The 20825-nt window shown below is 36.6% G+C and overlaps 1 protein-coding gene across 3 annotated transcripts in view; it reads left to right on the forward strand.

The window, feature by feature from the left end:
• LOC131062424 (protein CHAPERONE-LIKE PROTEIN OF POR1, chloroplastic) overlaps window positions 1-20825 on the forward strand; it is a 61806-nt gene that overhangs the window by 22639 nt on the left and 18342 nt on the right. For all 3 annotated transcript variants that reach the window (XM_057996084.2, XM_057996086.2, XM_057996085.2), the window contains one exon: window positions 5947-6323. In XM_057996084.2, coding sequence (XP_057852067.2) covers window positions 5947-6323 — 377 coding nt within the window. The remainder of the gene's footprint in view (window positions 1-5946; window positions 6324-20825) is intronic.

The following is a 20825-nucleotide window of genomic DNA, read 5'->3' on the forward strand; positions in this document are numbered from 1 at the left end:
ATCTCGCCTTGGAATGCTGGATTGGAAGAGGTCGCCCTTGATGACGTTAGTCCAAAGAAGGCCGTCCTTGTCTATGCTAGGCTGGAGGAGGTCGCCCTTGTCCTTGCTTGATCGTCCTGGAGGAGATCGTCCTTGATCTAGCTTGATTTTCCTGGATGAGAGCCTTCCGACTTGTAGATCCTTCGAGTTTGGGAGTCGCCATCTTGATACCTACACAACATTTCACAATTAGTAACATGTTTTGCAATGTGGAAATATAGACTAGAAAGAGGATTTAAGTTTTAAATTAGGAAACCTCATGATAAATCTCTGAATTATCATTTCCTAAATTTAACTAAGCCACCTGAAATTGAAAATTCAAAATTCAAAATTGAGACTAGGAGAATCTCGCCATACCTCCACTTGAGAACTAAATCTAAGAAAAGATGCAAAATTAAGCAAATTTGCTTAGGCAAAATGTGGATCGAAGTCTTCAAAATGTGCTTCTTTTATCAACTTCACCACCTCTAGCCTTCAACGCTTTGAGGAAAATTCACTCCTTCTTTAGTCTTCAACTAAATTCGCTCCTCCTTAGACCAGATTTCGCACCTTGTTGTTCTTCTCCAAATCGCACTTGTGTGAGTGGATGAATGATGGATTAGAATCGCTAAACACACCTCCACTATATAGGCGCTTACCTCTTTATTTTCACAAAGGCCGACTTTTAGAAATAAGGCAAATAATAAGCAAATTTAAATAAAAGGGAGGCCGACTTTATAAAAATATAAAAATATAACCCCAAGCGCTCTCCCTTTTAATTTAATAATTAATCAATTTAAATGCCTTTGTATTTAATAATTTCGATTTTTAAAAAGGCCCAATCGATTATTAAATGCCTTATGCGCTATTTTTTAAATGCCATTTTAATCAAATAATTCAAAGTTTTTATCGAATTTTAGCATTTAATGTATTTCAACATTTATTGGCGCCAAAACATGAGAGATGTAAGGGATACAAACCACATCGCTCTGGTCCCTGGGAGAGGGACAGGAGCGATTATACATTTAGGTCCTCCATCTTGCATTTTTCACGTTTGAAACTTCATCTCCTACGTCCAAACTGGGATCTTTATTCGTAACTTGATGCTTGATCAATTCTATTTTGTAAATGAATGCCTCTTAGAACCATTATCGCCCTGGTCCTTGACTGAAGGACAGGAGCGAACTTGCATCTTTGCTTAAGTTAGTCACCTTTTGACGTTTGGTTCCTTGTCCATCATCCTTCCAAGGACATATTCGATCTTGTATAACTTTGCCTTGGCGTGGTTTTTTGGAAGGGATGATGGTCTTCATAGAAATCGCTCTGGTCCTTGACTGAAGGACAGGAGCGAACCTTTGTTCCTTGGGCTAATCCTTGTTCTTATCATCTTTCGATTGTCTTTAAAGTATAAAATGGTGTCTCTTACTCCTTCTTGAACATTTGAAATGGAAGTGGCACCTCAAAATTAAGCATACTTAGACATTTCGCTCTGGTCCCTGGGAGAGGGACAGGAGCGAACTTGACCATTTCCATCACTTTTCGCGGTCCTTGCAACTTTGTTCTTCTTCGAAGCGTTCCAAACATCCTCGCCCCCTTGTACCTTGGCCTGGATTTATTAAAATCCGAAGGGGAAGTCTAAATAACCAAGATTTCGCCCTGGTCCTTGACTGAAGGACAGTAGCGAACTTTCATTTGTAGGCTCAATCATTCTTTGCCAATGTTTAAAACTATCTTCAATGGATCCGCTATGCTCCCCTTCACTCATCTTTGACATGGAATTTGCTTCAAATTGGTGAGAAATTTGTCTTAGGAAGAAATCGCTCTGGTCCCTTGGAGAGGGACAGGAGCGCCTAGGACAAAATAGGCTTCACTGGCGTCTTGCACTCTTCAAAATTATATTCAATAGATTCATTACGCCTCCTTTTACTTGCCTCAAACTTAAAAACTCATTTCACTTCGCCAAAAACTTGTCTTGTGGAGGAATCGCTCTGGTCCCTGAGAGAGGGACGGGAGCTACCATTAAAATTCGCCCTGGTCCCTGGCTGAGGGACAGGAGCGATTTTGCTTCTAGGGCCAATTTTCTCCTTCGAGGTACAATCAAATTATATTCAACAAGTAAAATGTACCTCCCTTGTTCTTCTCAAATCGCGAAATCGTTCAAATCTTTCAAGGACAAGGCAATTTTGGATTTCAAGCTCCGGTCCTTCAGTGAGGGACAGGAGCGATTTTTGCTCTCAAGGCCAAATCTTTTTACTTTTCACTTCAAATTTCCTTCGCTGAGGAAAATATCATCTCTTTACACACCATGAATAAAAGTTCGAGTCCAAACAAGGTCTAAAAATGTGTATATGAATAAAATCGCTCTGGTCCCTTGGTGAGGGACAGGAGCGAATTTACCTTTCTAGACAAATACTCCATCATTTCATCGTCCTTAATCAAGTCTGGATGCTCTATCACGTTCATTTTGTCCTCCATCATGCCTTTGATGTCTCAATTTGTCCAAACAAGGTCAGGAATGACTCCACTAAGCTTTTTCGCTTTGGACCCTTGGTGAGGGACATGAGCGATTCGCCTTGGACCCTTGGAGAGGGACAGGAGCGCTTTTCGCTCTGGACCCTTGGAGAAGGACAGGAGCGAAATTTGACTTTTTGAACTCTCTATCAGGATAATTTTTATGGAATAGAACATTTAAGTATAAGAAGGAAATGTCACTTATACTTTAAGTTATATTCCATATATACTTTCAGGATGTTTGAGAGTGGTTTCAGACCTCCAGGAGTTATATTGCAAAATCTAGTTTTTTGAGGTTTTTCAGTTTCCAGACTTAGTCAAATTTCAGGATCAGGACATTCCAGACTTAGCCAAATTTCAGGATCAGGACTTTCAGACTTAGCCAAATTTTCAGGATCAGGACTTCACTCAAGCCGGACTTGCTATCCTATTGATCTTCCCGACAGCACTCAAAATGCAAAGGCTAACTAACAAAACCCTAAAAGACCAAAAAACAAACCCTAAAAAGCAAAAAAAGCAAGGGTCCCCATTTGCAATGGGGCGATGTGTGAAAACGTCACAACAAGATGATGTATGATTTAAGTGTTATTTTTCCCAATCTCTGTTAACACAATAAATTTTCTGCTTCCTTCAAATCTTGTGTTATACATGGTTTCTTAAAATCTGATGATCCTTAAATAATAAATTCTGTTTTTTCAACGAATGACCTTTCTCTTTTGATTGCTTGGTTGTGTTTAACACTGCAAATTTATTCTATTAGCTTGCACCATTTACAAGTATAATGCTACCTTCATCTGTCTTCAGCACTGCATAGTGAGAACTTCCCTTGGCTTAGACACCTGGTATGAGGAGAAATATTCCACCAAATTCACCCAAGACATGCACCCAGTCTCATCCTGTTATTTCTCATCAGAGTCACCAGATACATCCATGCCCCTCCCCAGGCACGTGTACTGCTGTATCTGATACAGACACGGTTTGGATATGCGTCGGATACTATTAGAATAATATCTTTTATTATTTGTTAACGGTCAATTATGTAATATATTGTAAATATTTAGTTAGTTTCTATTTACGACTGTTTCTTTTTAGAAACATCGTTTTGTAAATTTTTTATAATGATCTTTTGGTCATTCATTCAATACATTCAAATTTTTTATCAATTACTTTTCGTAATAGATACCATATCCACACGTGCCCAAAAAACACTAATTTTCTGAAAGATGCCAAACCCACGCTGCTCTAATTTTTCTGAATTTCCAGCTTGCTGATTGAAGGGGTTTTATGAATGTTTTGGCAGTTTTTGATGTGTTTGAATCTCAGAAGGTATTTAGGGGTTTTTTGCTTGTTTCAATGCCAATGACAAATGTTTTGAATGCAAATTGTAAAGAAATAATTGACTGATAAACAATTATAGAATTCTGATTTTTTCAACAGCAAAACAGCAATTTCAATTTTGAAAGAATTACTTCAAAATGACAAATAGCCTACCAAGGGTCCAATGCTAAGCTTAGGATTGGATATTTTATTGAAGTATCCAAATAAATTGCAATATAGTGGCGTCCAAGCAGTTTCATTACCTCCAATGAGGTTTATTTGCATTTACTATAATTATTGAAAGAAATGACAATTCTGTTACAATTTCTTTTAGGCTCCTAGGCAAGATCACTGAATTTGACCAAATTTCCACACTGAATTGCTGATAGCCATCACATATGCCATAATAAGCCTGAAGGAAAGGTTTATTTGCTGATTGCTACTGCTGACAATCAGTTTCCTTCCTTTTTCTAAACCTAATTGCTGCTGTATGAATAAATTGACACCACAGCTGCCTCCAGAGTGGTATAGCCTGCTAGGAAAGGCCATGTGGGTGCTGGAGATGGTTGTGGCTGCCTTTGATTGCTTCCTAAAGCTGATGACCTTGCTGCTGCAGGTCTGCAATTGCTGATAAAGGCTGATTTTGTAGCCCAAACAGGAATTCTGGATGAATTCCTCAGTCCTGTGGCTTGGGGTTTCGTCCAAGCTCACCTGATATTGAGGAGATTTCTTTCCCCAATGTAGATCTGCTGCTGTTCTGAATTTGCAGAGCTCTAATTCTCAAAGAATGCTGAAAAATATGAATCGTAGAATGCAAAAATGAAAGCCTTCAACACTTTTATCAACCTCCAATAATCCTTAATGCCACATTAGGGTTTCTTTTTCCCAAATTCCAAGGGAATATTCCTTCCACTTAGGCACCCAACATGAAGGGTCTAATTTATCAGTAACTTGGCCCCTTCTTTTAAATCAACATTATGCCTAGGGGTGCGTGCCAAGGGGGGTACTTTAATGTTTTGTTTAATTTGACTTTATAATTTCCTCTTTATAAAGTTACTTTATAAATATGTCTATTTTTAGAATAAAGTGACTTTATGATAAAATAACATAAAGTACTCATGAAATGAGCCAACCAAGGCCAACAATGACCAAGTATAAGTCCCCTTGCTAGCACAGACATCTCCTAACCTCTGAATTCACCTGCGGAGATGGGTAACAGGCGAATCTATGCTCCTGGGTGATCACTAGGAAAGTGGGGACATTACATTTTCCAGCTGTGTCGGATACTGCGTGATTTGATTTTTAAAAAGTTTGACATGAACCTTTCTAAACTTAATTTAAAAAACTTCGTTCATGCAATTTTTATTTTAATTTTCTGTTGTTTTTGTAAAATTTTGTTTTTAAAGTTCAAATTATTGTTTTTTTTGGTTTTTAAGTTTAGATTATTATTGTTTATCTAGTTCTTTACATTTAATTTTAAATTTTAATATATTTAGATATTTTTCTTTTCTAATTAATATTCAAATTTACTTTTTAATTTAGATTTAAATGACATTATTGTTAATTTAATTATAGCTCATGGTTTGTATATTTTTTTGTATAATGTAAATTGTTAAATCAACTTATAATTATTTATGTAGCAACTATGTTGCTTTTAAAGTAATGGATATCTCCTCTAATAACTTAAAATATTGTGTTAAATAAATGCATGTGTTTTTAATGAATGTCGTATCCATCCGTATCCATATTAGGGGTCTTAAAAAGTAGCCATATTTGTATCAGATACCATATCTGTCTTTGTATCTGTAACTGTGTCCGTGCAACTTTGTTTCTCATGCCATTGTTTGGGGCAGACCACTGTTGGAATGGAAAATTGTAGATGATGTAAAAGTCCATCATCCTCATAGTAAGTGAAGGCCCCTTAGTCTGCATCGATATATTTAGTATTTGTATGTAGGCTTCAATCAACAGCCTGTTGAAGTTAATGTTGTTTACCGTCTTTCCTTTTTATGTATTTTAATTTGTTCTTGGTTTTTTCTTTGATGCGAATTCCCTTCAAATACCTAGAAATATGACATGACATTTTCATGTTCTTGTCAGGTTCCTCACCAGTTTTTCCCAGAATAAATGTTAGGGACCCATACAAGCGGCTAGGAATAAGTAGAGAGGCTTCCCAAGAGGAGATTTTGGCAGCACGTACTTTTCTTGTTAACCAGTATTCAGGACATAAGCCAAGTGTGGATGCAATAGAATCTGCACATGACAAAATATTATTGGAGAACCTCAAAGAAAGGAGGAGAAAAAAAATTGATTTTCAGGGTAAATGGAAGAAACTAACTCAATCACGTGTGGCAAAGTTCATTGCTAGCAGGTTTGAAGCTCCATCTCTTGAGATGATTCTCAAAACAGGTGCATTATTTCTGGCTTTGGGGGTGTGGAGCTTTCTAAATCCAACTGAGGATGGGCCAGTATATCAGGTAACTTCTGTCAACGTCAGCTGCCTGATTGGATGTGTACATAATCTTTTTTCTATATCCATATGAATTTTTTGTTATGGAATTAGAGCATATATGGTTATACGATAAAAAATATATAGTAATTAGACAGCAAAGGAAGCCTGCACAAAATATGGCAGTCATCACATGTGTTAAGTTCAATACAAGATGCATCACATTATCTGCACATTACTGAATTCAGCGGCACGCTATGCTGGCCTTAAATACCTATTTTATTTTTTACTATACATCCTACATTTATATGCTAAAGTTGTGTTATCTTTGACTTATTTTACGTAACCCTAGTACTTTGAATTGACACATAAATAGATATTGTCATAGATTTGTTTCATGCTAGAAATCATTGGGATCAATTTAGTATTGGTCTGACCAGATACTAAAACATTGCTGATACTTGATAGTATGGTGTAGGATTAATTTACTCGTTGCTTTATTTTCATCAGTCATGCTTTTGCAATGCAAAAATGTTCTAGCAGATGAAGCAGCAGAGGAAAGTGCAATGATAACAATTTAGTTTTTTTCCTTGTTGAAAAGCCGTCACACAGCTTAGAAGAGATGAGATGAAATCATGTTTTGCAGGCAACTAGGCGAGTTTCATGGATATAGGAAATTGTGGAATAGGTTTAACTAGATAGGCATTGTTTCGACATCAAGAGTAGATATATAAAATATAGGGAGACAATCAACAAAATCTGAAATAGGTGCTGTCATACAATGCTGTACAACTCAATTGGAATTGCTTCCCTGATATCACAACATATGGAAACAAGATCTGCATGGATTTAGAATAAGATTGTGTTTTGTTACTCTGATCTGGCTCTTTACTACAATATGCAGCCAAAAGTAAACTGGTGAAAAATCAGTATTTGAACTTTGTACTGTTGAATGCAACCAAAACTGAAGAAATTATCACAAACTACAAGATCCAAATGAGTTCATTTGATGTGCATATGCTTATGCCAAGCAAGAACTGCGGTTTGTTATTGTTGCTGGAATTTAATTCTGTTGTGATCCTAGAATCCTAAGGGTTATAGAAAGTTCTGATAGTGACATTCTATTCATTGTTGTACTTTTATTAATTGGAAATGAAATATCATACCAATAAAAGTAAATGCTATTTTGTGAACACGATCTATCCAAAGCAACACACAATTTAATCAATGTGATAGATTTGACTGTATTTTTTTTTAGGATAAGATACAAAGATTAAAGTCGATGAAGTCCCAAATTAGTGACACCTGGCAGTAAACCTAAGTTACATGGCTTGGTAATTGTCTTCCTTTGGTCTAGACCTAGAGGCTATTTTTTCTTGTCTGTGGTTATGTAATGTTCCCTTAGCATTTCCTTTGTAATTTTTCGGATTTTTCATAGTTCCACAAAGTTTCGGGTTTTGGGGGCGGGTTTTAGGGATAGGGGGACCAAGGGCTAAGTTTGGGGATGGTGGTCCAAATACAAATTACTTGAAAAATTAGTTATGAAAAGATGAATAAGGAATATGTATAAGAATTACAAATGAAACTTTGGTATACTAAGTAAACTACTAAATAGTAAACACATTGCAATTATTGCATTGAACATTAACAATGAAAATGAGGAATGCGAAATTTATTCAAATTTTTATAATGATGATTACATTGTTCAAAATGACAAAATGGCTTGATGCCTTAATCATCCCCAGAGTTCTTGCCAAACTCCTCATCACTAGAACTACTAAACTCCACAAACTTAGACTCCTCCAAACCAATACTAACCAACCCAATCTGTGTAGCATCATCATCAAGTTGTGTTGGCTCCTTTGGCTCTACATCACATTGGTTTGTTGGACTCTCCTTGTGCATAGGTGTGTTGCAGTCAATCAGATGCAAGCATTATGTACAACCACAAGCTTTTCTACCCTCTTAGGGGTAAGTTTGTTCCTCTTAATGGAGTGGATGAAGCTATAAATAGACCAATTCCTCATAGCAATAGGACTAGAAACCTAAGACAAGAAACAGGCTAGAGATGTAGTCAAAGAAGTAGATCCATGCATAGTCGACAAAATTGGGTCCTCCTATACCATAGTCTCCCTATCCATCTTGGCCTTGTTTGATATCCCCTAAGAGTGGCAGATTTTGTCCATTTAGTAGAAATGATGTTGGTAACTGTAGAATCTTCTAAATAGCTTTCATGAACTTTGCCTTCACATCAACATCCTATATAGGTGTAAATTCTATCATGCCTTTGCATGTACCACTTCGGGTTTAGTGCATAGACAACCATGTGCAAAGAAGTTTTGAGCTTTTCTCTTTTGTGATCAATGATTGGTTAAATATGTTCATTTAGAATTGCAATGTAAGGTCTTTTTGTCGCACAATAGCCTTCATTTGGTTAAGCATAGTATCAATGCACTCATACATGCCACCAAGGCTAGGTGCATTAACATCCCCATATCTAATAAGTCCAATTTGGAGTATAAATAGAGACAATATATTTTTGCATCAACTCAAAAAAAATCACTTTTCACCATTTCCTTCACCCTCTTTCCCTGCTTTGTCTTAGGCTATTGATTCCATTTTGTTGTCATAACCATTAGTTGCAATACCTCTTGCAACTCAAGCATCCTCTCCAAGAGAATGAAATATGATGCATATTTGGTCTCTACAGGTTTCAAAAACTCCTTCTTGGAGAAGGTCTTGACTAGTGCATATGAAGTGTGGTGGTTGTAGATAAACATTTGGATATCTCTAACATCACTAACAACTACTTTGATCCAACTAATTTTTCCCATGACTTTGAGTGCATTATTCGTGGCATGCACACAAAGAGTTCACCAATGTCTTTGAGTGCATTATTCATGGCATGCTTCTTCATGGAGATGGAGAATCCACCTTAGAACATTCACCATGACTTTGATTGCAGTATTCATGGCATTCTTCTTCATGGAGATGAAGTTTCTTCAACATTTGCTAGTGGACTTCTTTCTTCCCAAGGGGAGACTTGTTGTTTGTAGGCATTGGATTCTCTTTTGTCTTCAGACATTCTTTAGTGGCTTTGGAGATACTCTATTTGGGTATTTAGTCTCTATCTTTCTCTCCTATGGAGGGACTTTTGTAACGTATCTCTGTGATGGATGTAGTTCTTGTGGGGTATTGATTAGTCCTTTATACATCACTCATTTCATCAGTTGTACATGGTTGCTTTTTGCATTCTCTCTTTTGGAGAGGGGTTTTTTTCCCATGTGGTTTTTCTCCTTTACTCCTTTTGTGAGAGATATTCTATACATGGCCCATTGGTTTTGTTCCCCCCTAAGTTGCACTTAAGGGGGGCATGTTAGAGTGAATAAGGTCATGTACTAACTAATTTCTTTGTGTGGACCTATTCACAAGTTAACTTAGGTCCTATGTGTTATTTCTAAAAGTTAGTTTTAATTGTCATTTAATATTTGTACTACGTTAGTTGTCTTATAACATAGGATGAAGACACATGTCAACATCTTGTTTAATCCTAGATCTCACCTTACCTATATAAGTAAGGCTCATGTGCACTTTGTATCATATCTTGTAGATCTTAATATCAAGCAAGGTCATTTCTTGCACACTCTCTTGTGGATGTCTCGTTGTTTTTGCATGTGGTTTTGTGTGTTGAGCATATCTTCAGCTCCTACAACACACATGATAGCCCTGCTCTTATTATCTTTGCCACAGCCTTCTTATTATAAGGAGAGTGAGCCACATGGAATGGAAAACCATTGACAAAGAAGAATTTGCCAATGACATCATCTGCCTCATCCTTCACTTGCACATTGAATAAATCTGTCAGCAAGTTAGGAGCATCACTAGTTACACTATGTTTCCCCTTAGGCTCCCCTGAACTAGAAGAAATTTGAATATGTGCTTGTGGCCTTTGCAAAGTAGTAGAAGTAAAACTTTGAAGACCCCTCCCACTTAGTTGCAAAGTAGCAACTCTAGGTGCATTTTCTTCACTACCACCTCATAATTTACTTATCTTTGTCCTATATGTGAGATTTTTTGCCAAATTGGCACATACTTCTACACCTTTGCCTTGGATATGAAGGAGGTGGGCATTAACTTTGGTAATGTTGCCTTGAAATTCAAGTTTACAAAAGTGGCATTTTCACAACCTAGTGCCCCTAGGATGTCTTAGGCTTTGCTTGTAACTTAGTTGCAAATTATTTTAAAGGGGATTTTGGATCAAATCGACCCTTAGCATATTTTTGCAGCATTTTGCAAGGGCAACTAATATTTGCACTGCCTATAGAACTAGTTGCTTCACCCCTCTCTGCTTTTGTACTTGGATCATCAAGTGCATAACCAGATTTAGTTTCATTTTCAACTTCAATGTCTTGAGGCTCAACTTCATTCTGACTCATATTGTGAGAACCCATACTCATAGTGACATATTAAAAAACTATAATAAAATTTGTAAATTTTTAATTCAAAAATTAAAATTCAAACTATGCATATTGCAAGGGACTAAGAGACAAGAATTCTTTTGTTTTGTTTTTCTTACTTCAGATAGCACGAAGCACAGAAGCAGAGGTTACTCAAATAAGAATCCTTGTTCTTAATCTTTTGTCAAACAAGGATCTCACTTTTGTTTTTCTTACTTAGGTCACATGAAGCATAAAAGCATATGATACACAAGTTAAAATCTTAATTTGGCAAAATCAAACACCTAAATAATAGCATATTGTTGTTATAACATTAACATGTAAAAAAATTGATCATTATTCATTTGTAAAACTAAAATAATGAATTTCAATTGAAATTTGTAACAATGTAAATTGTAAATTCCTTAATTAGATACTTTTTTTGGAAACTAAAACTAGTAATTAATAATTAGTTACTAAATTGAACAATTGAAAAAAAAAGTCATGAAGGAAGCCTACCCTGAGTTTTGAATAATGCTTTGAATCCTTTGATTCAATGGTGGATTGATGTCACTCTTCCTCAATTCTAACCCCCTCACTTGCAATCTGTCTCTTGTAGCTTGTTGCAACTTTCAACTTTGTTGTTGAATCTTTGGAGTGAGTTGGAATGAGGCCTAGATGCCAATTTATAAGTTTTTTTTGTCTGTTTAGGGTTTGGGTGGGGCCCTAAGTCAATAGGGCTAGGGCCTCAGGAACACAATTTAAAAAGATTTTGATAATTGTTTTTGTTTTTTGATTCATTCTACTATGTGGAATGCTTGGAAGTCCTTGTGATGACTTGAGGATGTCTCTGAGTGCCCCCGAAGTTCCCAAATGAGGGGGACGTCTTGGAAAAGTCCCTAGGTCTTAGGTGGTGGGGGAATGCCCCCTCCAAGTCCTTGCGGATGATGTGCTTGTCTTGGAAATGTGGGGATTATTGGGGAGAGGAGACATGTCCTTGAGGATCATTGGATTTTTTTGAGTTTGCTGATATTTAAAAAAGCAAACAAACTGGAATGGCAACCGACACTTGTAATGTAAATGTTGATCACAATTATCAAGCTGAAAATTTCACCCAAACCCTCAAATAACCCAAAATTATGCTCAAATCTGATTTGCAATCAATATGGCAGCAGAAACAACATTGATGTTATTCAATTCTAATATGGGAAAATGGTTACATAACTGGCATGCTAGCTGAAAACAAATATTCAGAATTACAATTTTCTCAAATCAACTGACAAATGGGTGAATGATGTAATTTATGCAATATGGCTGCTGATGCAGCACTGCAAATGAAATTCCCAGCACTCCCAAAGTCAGGTGCAATGCTATAATTGTCCGATGTAACCGGTATAACACCTCATGTGACTGATACAATCCTCCAAAATGCTGGTATAGTGCTTCTTGTGATCGATTTAACCCTTGAAATGTTGGTACAATGCTACTTGTGATTGATTTAACTCTCCAAATGCTGGTATGGCACCCTAGATGACTGGTACAGAACTTCTAGGGCTGAACCAACTCACCGAATAATTGCTGATTGCCCCAAATTAATGGTCAAGAGGTGGATTGCCTAGTTGTACAGCTGCCAAATCAGCATAAAAAATCCTCAATCCTTGAAAATTGGCAATTTGCTCACAAATATAAATTAGCCAACCCTCAAAACTTGAGAATCAATGCTAAATTCAGCTCACATACAACCCTTGTGTGGAGATGCCTTAGGCAGATATGAGGGATTTCATCTCGAAATCTGGAAATGGAAATCCAAGAGGGTTTTCATCCTCCTAGATCTGTAAAGCAGCTAAGGATTTTTGCCCTTAGATGCTAACTCGAACACGAACCTCCAAAATCAAGGATGCCAAATGAAACTTGATTATCAGATGAGCCAAGCATCCTCTTTTTATACATTTTCAATTTGGGCCCTTAGACCTAAATTTCCCTCCAAGTAATTTAAAATACCTTTTTTTATGTCTAAGTGTTTTAAAAACACTTTTTAATTTATTAAAATAATATTATTTAATCTACCCCCAAATTGAAAGTTACCGTGCCCCACTTAAATTAAAATAATATTATTAATTATTTTAGTGCAAAAAAAGGGGACATGACAAGTTATCATGATGTGATGGTCTGTAACAGAATCAATTTATAAAAGATGCATTTGGGGAAGTTATCTTGATGTCTCCTGGGTCAAAGCCTGCTGGAAACTGCCCATCATATCTAATGAATCTTTGAATTCCGCCATTGAACAAGGTGGTAAACAAGGATAAAGATGTTGAGAGGAAATTTAAAAGTCTGGTAGATGTTAACTTCAAGTTAAATGAGTTTAAAAGTCTGATAAGTATTAACTACAAGTCCTTGTGAAGCATCAAGAGTGTTATAAGAAAGTTGGGATATGGAATGAATTGAGAGCTGTGTGAGATGATTTCAAGAGAGGCAGAAGTCACTTGATATGAAGGAAGGCCAAACAAATGATCTAAATAGGTAATTGTGCAATGAAGAATGGAACTTGGGGTGTCACCTATAATATCAATTTATGCTCTAGCAATTGATGTTTTGTATTAGGAGCTGCCATATGAGGTAGATGATGTAAAAGTTAGGATCAAATAGAAAATAGCAGGCAAAGATCTCAGGGAAGATGAAGATGAAGAGGACTATTAGCAAAAGAGGTCATTAGAATCCAATTAATTAAGAAGCTGAGGAAAAAATGACAAATCAGAGTAGCTCCATTGAAAAATGCTTCAATGGAACAGATGATAAAAGGCAACAATTATTGTAAGGAGAAAGAATCATAATAACACTTGTGAACTCTTTGGATGATATCTGGCCTGTTAATTATATAATAAATAAAGTTTGTGAACTAAGGACTTCTCAAATACTGGTCTGGGTGCTCTACTGGCTGATTTATCAGTGGTGTGTGGCTTCAAGATTTGAAACTTTTTTTTTTGGTCGGTAAATATTTAGTTTTCTATTAATAATTATAGGTTTTTCAAAAATACAAAAAAATTTCATCAGAGTATCACAGTGGAAAAGAAATCCCCCATCTGCCCTTCCCAGCCTATATCCACCATTCAGGTATGCAAAAATTTACCCATGAAATCTATCCAATCTACGCCCCAGTCCAAAATTACAGTGATTTCATCAAAATATACAGTGTTCTTGATGACAAAATAAAAACAAAAGATGATATTTCAAAATAGCAAGCCTGCATTTGCTCGTCCCTTCCATCTTCAACCTGCTCTGCCTCCCCGCACCTCTGGTTCCTTCTGGCTCCTCGACCTTCCGCCACTCCTCTGCCCCGCGAAGCTCGGCCTCTGTGTCCCCCCTAAGATTGCTCACCTTGCCAATAATCCGCAAGCTTGAATTTCAATTTGGTGAGGTCCATCAACTCATGTGACACCCCGGAGGCAAGAACAATCTCCCAGTCTGCAACATAATCCTTCACCGCTCGCCACCCTTCAACCGCTTCATGCCTCCTCACTTTTCTGTCCTCCATGGCCCTCCAAAGGATGAAGGGGTGCACATGTGGAGGATATCTAGGCATGGCGACCCAATCCCCCAAGGCCGTGATGAATCCTCTGCACGGCTCTGCCCATTCCAGCAACGCATCCAACCCCTGCCTCCATTCTGGTTTCACACATCTCACCATGATTCTCTTCACTTCTTGTATGCTCGATCACTCCAGTCCCCACACACAAAACATGGATGATATATTCGTGTTTTGTTGATTTTCCCAGGTTTTATTGGATGTATTTTAATGTATATATCTGATTCAATCTGATACTTGCATTCTTGGAATTCTATGTGTTCTCAAATTGAATAACATTATACTATATATATTCCTTTGGAGAGGCATGTCCTTGAACGGAAATGTCTCTCCTTTAATTATAATAATTTAATCAATATTATAATGTTTCATCAATCAATTATTAATTTAGAATAATATAATAGATTAATATTGAATATTAAATTTTATATGATTAATAATAATATAATAATATAACATAATAATATATTATTATTAATCAACATATATTATATGTATTCTAAATGATCATTCGACTGAAGCTACAAACATTAACACTCCCTCTTAGCTAGGGAGGATGATCAGACATAATGTGTAGTGATCTTCCATGTCAACACTTATGGCCCTCACCATAGCTACACAAAACATAATTAACACTCCCTCTTAGCTAGGGAAGATAAAATCAATGCAAATGCATTAAGTCTAGATTAATTATGGAATAGAGAAAATATTATCTCACTATGATATCAGGAAGTATGGTATAAACAAGAATATCAAGGCACATGATATTCACCATAACTCAAAAATATCATCTCATGATATTGGGAGTATTTGCATCAACCATATGATGCTCATCACAGGGGACCATAGTCTCAAGGTGTGAATTTGCCTCTGTCGGCGATTCTATTCACAAGATCTTGCGTGGATTGCCTCTGTCGGCAATTCTATCCATAAGCTCTTGTGTGGATTGCCTCAGTTGGTGATTCTCTCCATGAGCTCTCACGTGAATTGCCTCAGTCGGCGATTCTATCCACAAGCTCTTACGTGGATTGCCTCAGTTGGCGATTCTATCCACAAGCTCTTATCAGTTTGCCTCTGCAGATGCGAAGACCAAGCAATTATATCTTCTACGTTCACCACATGTATCGTATGTAATTTTATTCAACAAGGGTAGCGGATATATATCATTTGTCTTCAGTGGATCGTGCCTCCACAGGGGGTCGCGATCCTATGTGGAACCACGTGGTTCCACATAGGGTCGTGACCCCTGTGTGGAGCCACGATCCTTCTACACCGACTGGATTACTTAAACCAAACATAACAATAACAAACTATTATGTTATTTTAATACTAAATTAAATCGCAAGTATAAAATTGAATTTTCTGGGCGCTAAAACAAATTACGATTTTAGGGTTACGACTGAGACTAAATTTAACACTCCCTCTTAGTCTTAGGAGTATAGACCTAAAACTTAATTTAGCTCAACACTAATCTCATGATAATTACATCACCTAGGTGTGAAGAATCAGCCTGTGATTCTAAGGATATACTCACTTTGATATCCCTGTTTTAAGTATTAGCCTGTGATACTAAGGATATACTCACTTTGATATCCCTGTTATAAGTATCACCCTGTGATACTAAGGATATACTCACTTTGATATCCCTGTTATAGTATGTGCACTGACATTAATCCACTTACATAATGTCTACTATAACTTATCATATTACTGATATTCAAATTGTCTGATTTTCAGTTTATATGATCTTCCAAACATTTATAAGATCGTCACCTTACAATGTTAAAATACAAGTGTTCATTAACTAAAGAATCGTCATCCTTTAGGAATGAACACAGGGAAAGGTTACGTAATTCATATACTCAAGTATATGACCAAGAAGTTTACATAATTTTAGACATCAATTACATTTTAACCATACCAAGATACCTCCTGAAGTGATCAATTTTCACTCTTGCTAGGGGTTTGGTGAGAATGTCAGCTGTCTGATCTCCTGTATTGACATATTCCAGTCTTATTACCTTTCTCTCTGTCATGTCTCTTACATAGTGATATGGGATCTCAATGTGCTTGGATCTATCATGGAAAACTGAATTCACTGAAAGTTTAATGCAGCTCTTGATTGTCACAATGAATGATAGTAGGCTTCAGACTTTCACCAAACAGTCCTACTATCAATTTCCTCAACCATATGGCTTCCTTAGCTACCATGGATACAGCTATATATTCAGCTTCTGTGGAGCTCTGAGCTACGGATGATTGTTTTCTGCAGATCCAAGATACCATAGCTGATCCCAAGCTGAAACAGCATCCTGAAGTGCTCTTCTTGTCTATCACGCTTCCAGCCCAGTCTGAATTAGAGTATCCATGTAGGTTCAATGCAGTGTGTTCATAATGCAGTCCATAGTCCAAGGTACCTTGAAGATATCTCAATATATGCTTTACTGCAACCAAATGTATTTCTTTGGGTTCAACCATGTGTTGGTTGAGTGCATTTACTGCATAACATATATCAGGTCTGGTATTGACTAGGTACATTAATGATCCAATAATCTGTCTGTATAATGTTGGATCTGCAAATTTGGAATCTGCTATAGCTTCTTTTAGTTTATGTAGGTTTGTTTCCATAGGAGATGACATTGGCTTACAATTCATCATTCCAAATCTCTTCAGAATGTCAATGGTGTATTTACCTTGATTTAGATAAATACCATCTGGTTTTTGCCATACTTCTAATCCAAGGAAATAATGGAGTAGACCTAAATCCTTCATCTCAAACTTTGAAGCTAGTTCTTGTTTGCATTTTGCAATGAGATGATCTTCGCCTGTAATTAATAAGTCGTCTACATATAATATGAGTATCAACATTTCACCTTTGATTATTTTGAAATACAGATTTGGATCAGCAATGTTCTTAGAGAAACCTATCTCTAATAAGTAACTGTCAATTCTTTCGTACCATGCTCTGGGAGCTTGTTTTAATCCATACAGTGCTTTCTCTAACTTGCATACATGTGTTTTAGCATTATTTACCTCATAAGTGTTTCACTTTCAATAGTGAAAATCCCTCTTAATCACTATGATCGAAATTGTCACAAGTTGATTGAACCATCTTCTCCCTCTGAAGCTCAAGTTCTTGTATCAACCTCTTGTCCTCTTTTGAAATGTCAGACTCCCTCTGCATCTTGTCTCAATCATCAATTCGTTTATAAGCATCAATTTATTTCTCCCTTTAATTCAATTTTATTGTGCTTTTGTCCTTAATTTTAAAACATTTCCTTTCATAAGGTGAGCCCATATAAGAAATATCACGCATGAATCATCTCTCATCATAATTCCCTTTGAATGATGTAGAACATTTTCATAATTTTGATCAACACTTTCATTATGATCTGCCACACACAGTTGTTAATAACTTTTGCAATTTACCACATTTATCCAATCTCTTTGGTGAGATGTTAGAAAAGCTAATTACAAACATTTCCTCCAAGTTATAGCGAGATCCAACGGTCAAAACAAAAGCTATGACATTTTTCCCAAAACTGCTAACCCTAGGTAGGGTTTCAAGTGACCTGCACCAAAGTTGTTATATCTTGCACAAAACTGAATCAAATTTGGTGAGATAAACATATTTGAAAACTAGAAACACAGATCTTTCCATCCATATATTATAGTCCTCATTTTGAGGCCAACCAAGGGCCGTACAATGGCATATTTCAGACTGAAAATTCTAAAAAAAACTGAATTCTCCAACCCTCTCCAACCTCCAAATTAAACTTCACAGGCCTGAGCTCTGATACCATGTTGATTTTCTCAGGTTTTATTGGATGTATTTTAATGTATATATCTGATTCAATCTGATACTTGCATTCTTGGAATTCTATGTGTTCTCAAATTGAATAACATTATACTATATATATTCCTTTGGAGAGGCATGTCCTTGAACGGACATGTCTCTCCTTTAATTATAATAATTTAATCAATATTATAATGTTTCATCAATCAATTATTAATTTAGAATAATATAATAGATTAATATTGAATATTAAATTTTATATGATTAATAATAATATAACATAATAATATATTATTATTAATCAGCATATATTATATGTATTCTAAATGATCATTCGACTGAAGCTACAAACATTAACATGTTTGTGTGATATTTGTGGTTTGCGAGCAGGAAATCATACTCGAGGACCTGCCGCACCCGAATGAGAAAAAATGGATCATTAGTGGTGAAAATCTTCGTCAAACGCTCAATGGTAATCTTCCCCCAAAACACCATTTGTTGCCTGGAAGCTTTCAAACTGAAGTTCGCTTCCATCTTCCGCAACAGAACCACCTTCTCCACACCCAACTGCTTCGCTACCATACAAGGAAATGAAGTTCATGGCTGCACAATACATAAAAAACTCCCCAAGACGCGTCATCCACGATGCCCAAGAAGGCTATGAATCCTGCGTACTCAGATCATGTGGGAAGTAAATGCATATCAGCCGAGTCCTCCACCTCGATGTATGCCGACCACCCGATCAACACGAAAGCCGCCAAGTTCGAGCGGAATAAATGCAGCCACTATGCTGCCAACTCAACACGCTGCCATTTCATTTTGTCTTCGTACCTACCATCTCGGCCACCGTGTCAACTCCATCCATGTATCACACCACCTCGACTGCCATCTTGGATAGAGAGTCCGCCAAGGTGTTACCCTCTCTGTACACGTGTGTCAATTTGAAAACTTTGAAACTCTCGAGTTTCTTTCGAATAATGTGCACCCATTTGTCCAATTTCCACACATGGGGACCCCCATTGGCAATCACATTGATGACGATATGAGAATCTCCTTGTTGGTATTGTTGGTAGCGATCCCCAGATTTCTCCTTTCCAAGGCAAGAATGTTGCCCTCCACATCCCGAGCAACACACCCAGCACCTGATGGTCCAGGGTTCCCTTTTGATGCACCATTGAAATTGATTTTCACCCATCCGGAATCCAGTTTGGACCATTCTACCTCCTCCCTGTTCTTTCTAGGATCAACCCTGTGATGCCTATTAGCAGGCTTCAAGATTTGAAACTTAACCTTATGTAAGAGTTACATTTCAAATTCACAAGATTCATAAAATCAAATTAATATAGATATGTATCTGTATTATGGGGTTTATTACTCAGCCAAAATAGATTCGTCAGAAGTTGAGTGTAAGATATTCTAAATAACAAATCTGGGTGCTGTACCAATTAAAATATCAGCCCTTGTGGGTTCAAGCATCAAAATGTATTATTTCCCAATGTTAGAACTATTTGTTTTTTGATAAGCTTCAGAAAACAAATTAATATGCATGTGTATTTGGATATGGTGTATATTGCAAAAATGGACTGGCTAGGACTTGAACCCAGGACCTCCCAAATACTGATCCAGGTGCTCTACCAATTAAGCTATTAGTGCTTTGTGGCTTCTCAATATTTAAAATTTAACTTCTGTTAAGGCTAATATTTTGAAGTGCTCGACACAATCAAATTAATATACATTTAAAAGTTGAGAATTTGTTACTGAATATGAGTAATTGACAGGAATTGTCTGAATTTCAGCCTTAAATTAGTTGTAGTACCTTGAGTGGATGACGGAGTTAAAAGTCGATATCAACATTTTACAAGTTACAACTACCAAAGATTTCTGAAGAAGAAAATACAAAAAAGATACAACAGAGTCTTTGGATCTTGATGCAAGTGAAGGAGAAGCACTTGAGTAGCTGACTGCATCTACTTCAGCATACATATGTTTTATGCAAAAGTATTTATAATATAAAAAAGAAAAGTTAAATGGTTGATATCTATGCATGATGTGACACACTGAGGTCAATAAAAGTAGAAATAAGTCAAAAGTCCAAATATATTTAACTGGAAAAAGATTGAAAAAACTGTAGTTTTTCTTAAGCGTCTCCCAACTTAGAAAGTCCCACAAATATACAGAAATAAGAGGTTACAACATTTCACAACAAAGTATTTCTGTGGACAAACAGGGAATAGATGAGATTCTGGTCTTGCAGTTTCTGCAAATATAGTGATTTACCAGATTGTGAGTTTTTTTCAGAAAATTTGGTGACCGTGGAAGAGAAAACAAAAATTTCTGGAATTTCATCACGCATATTGGATAAGACCAGCTCCAACAACACTGGCAACTGAACATGTCATGCTGTTCCCATGAAGATTCTTCCTTATGTATTTAAAAAAATGTATGTAGTATGTGCTTAAAATAAGCGGCTGATTTTAAGTTGCTTTCTAGATCATGCTTCTTCAGGAGTCACTATCCAATGCTGCAGTTGGTACTCAATTAGTTAAATCACACAGTTATATATACTGCTTCAACCCAATATTGCTTATCCATGATCAGGTTTTCCAGGATGCAACCCATCAATTGTAGAGTGTAAGCAGCTGCCAGCCGCTGATTTAGGCCTTGTTTGGTGCAAAGATTCAAGATGTCCTTGACATATACTTTCCTCCTTGA

The sequence above is a fragment of the Cryptomeria japonica genome, chromosome 3 (assembly GCF_030272615.1).
Source record: "Cryptomeria japonica chromosome 3, Sugi_1.0, whole genome shotgun sequence".
Classification (NCBI taxonomy): Eukaryota; Viridiplantae; Streptophyta; class Pinopsida; order Cupressales; family Cupressaceae; genus Cryptomeria; species Cryptomeria japonica.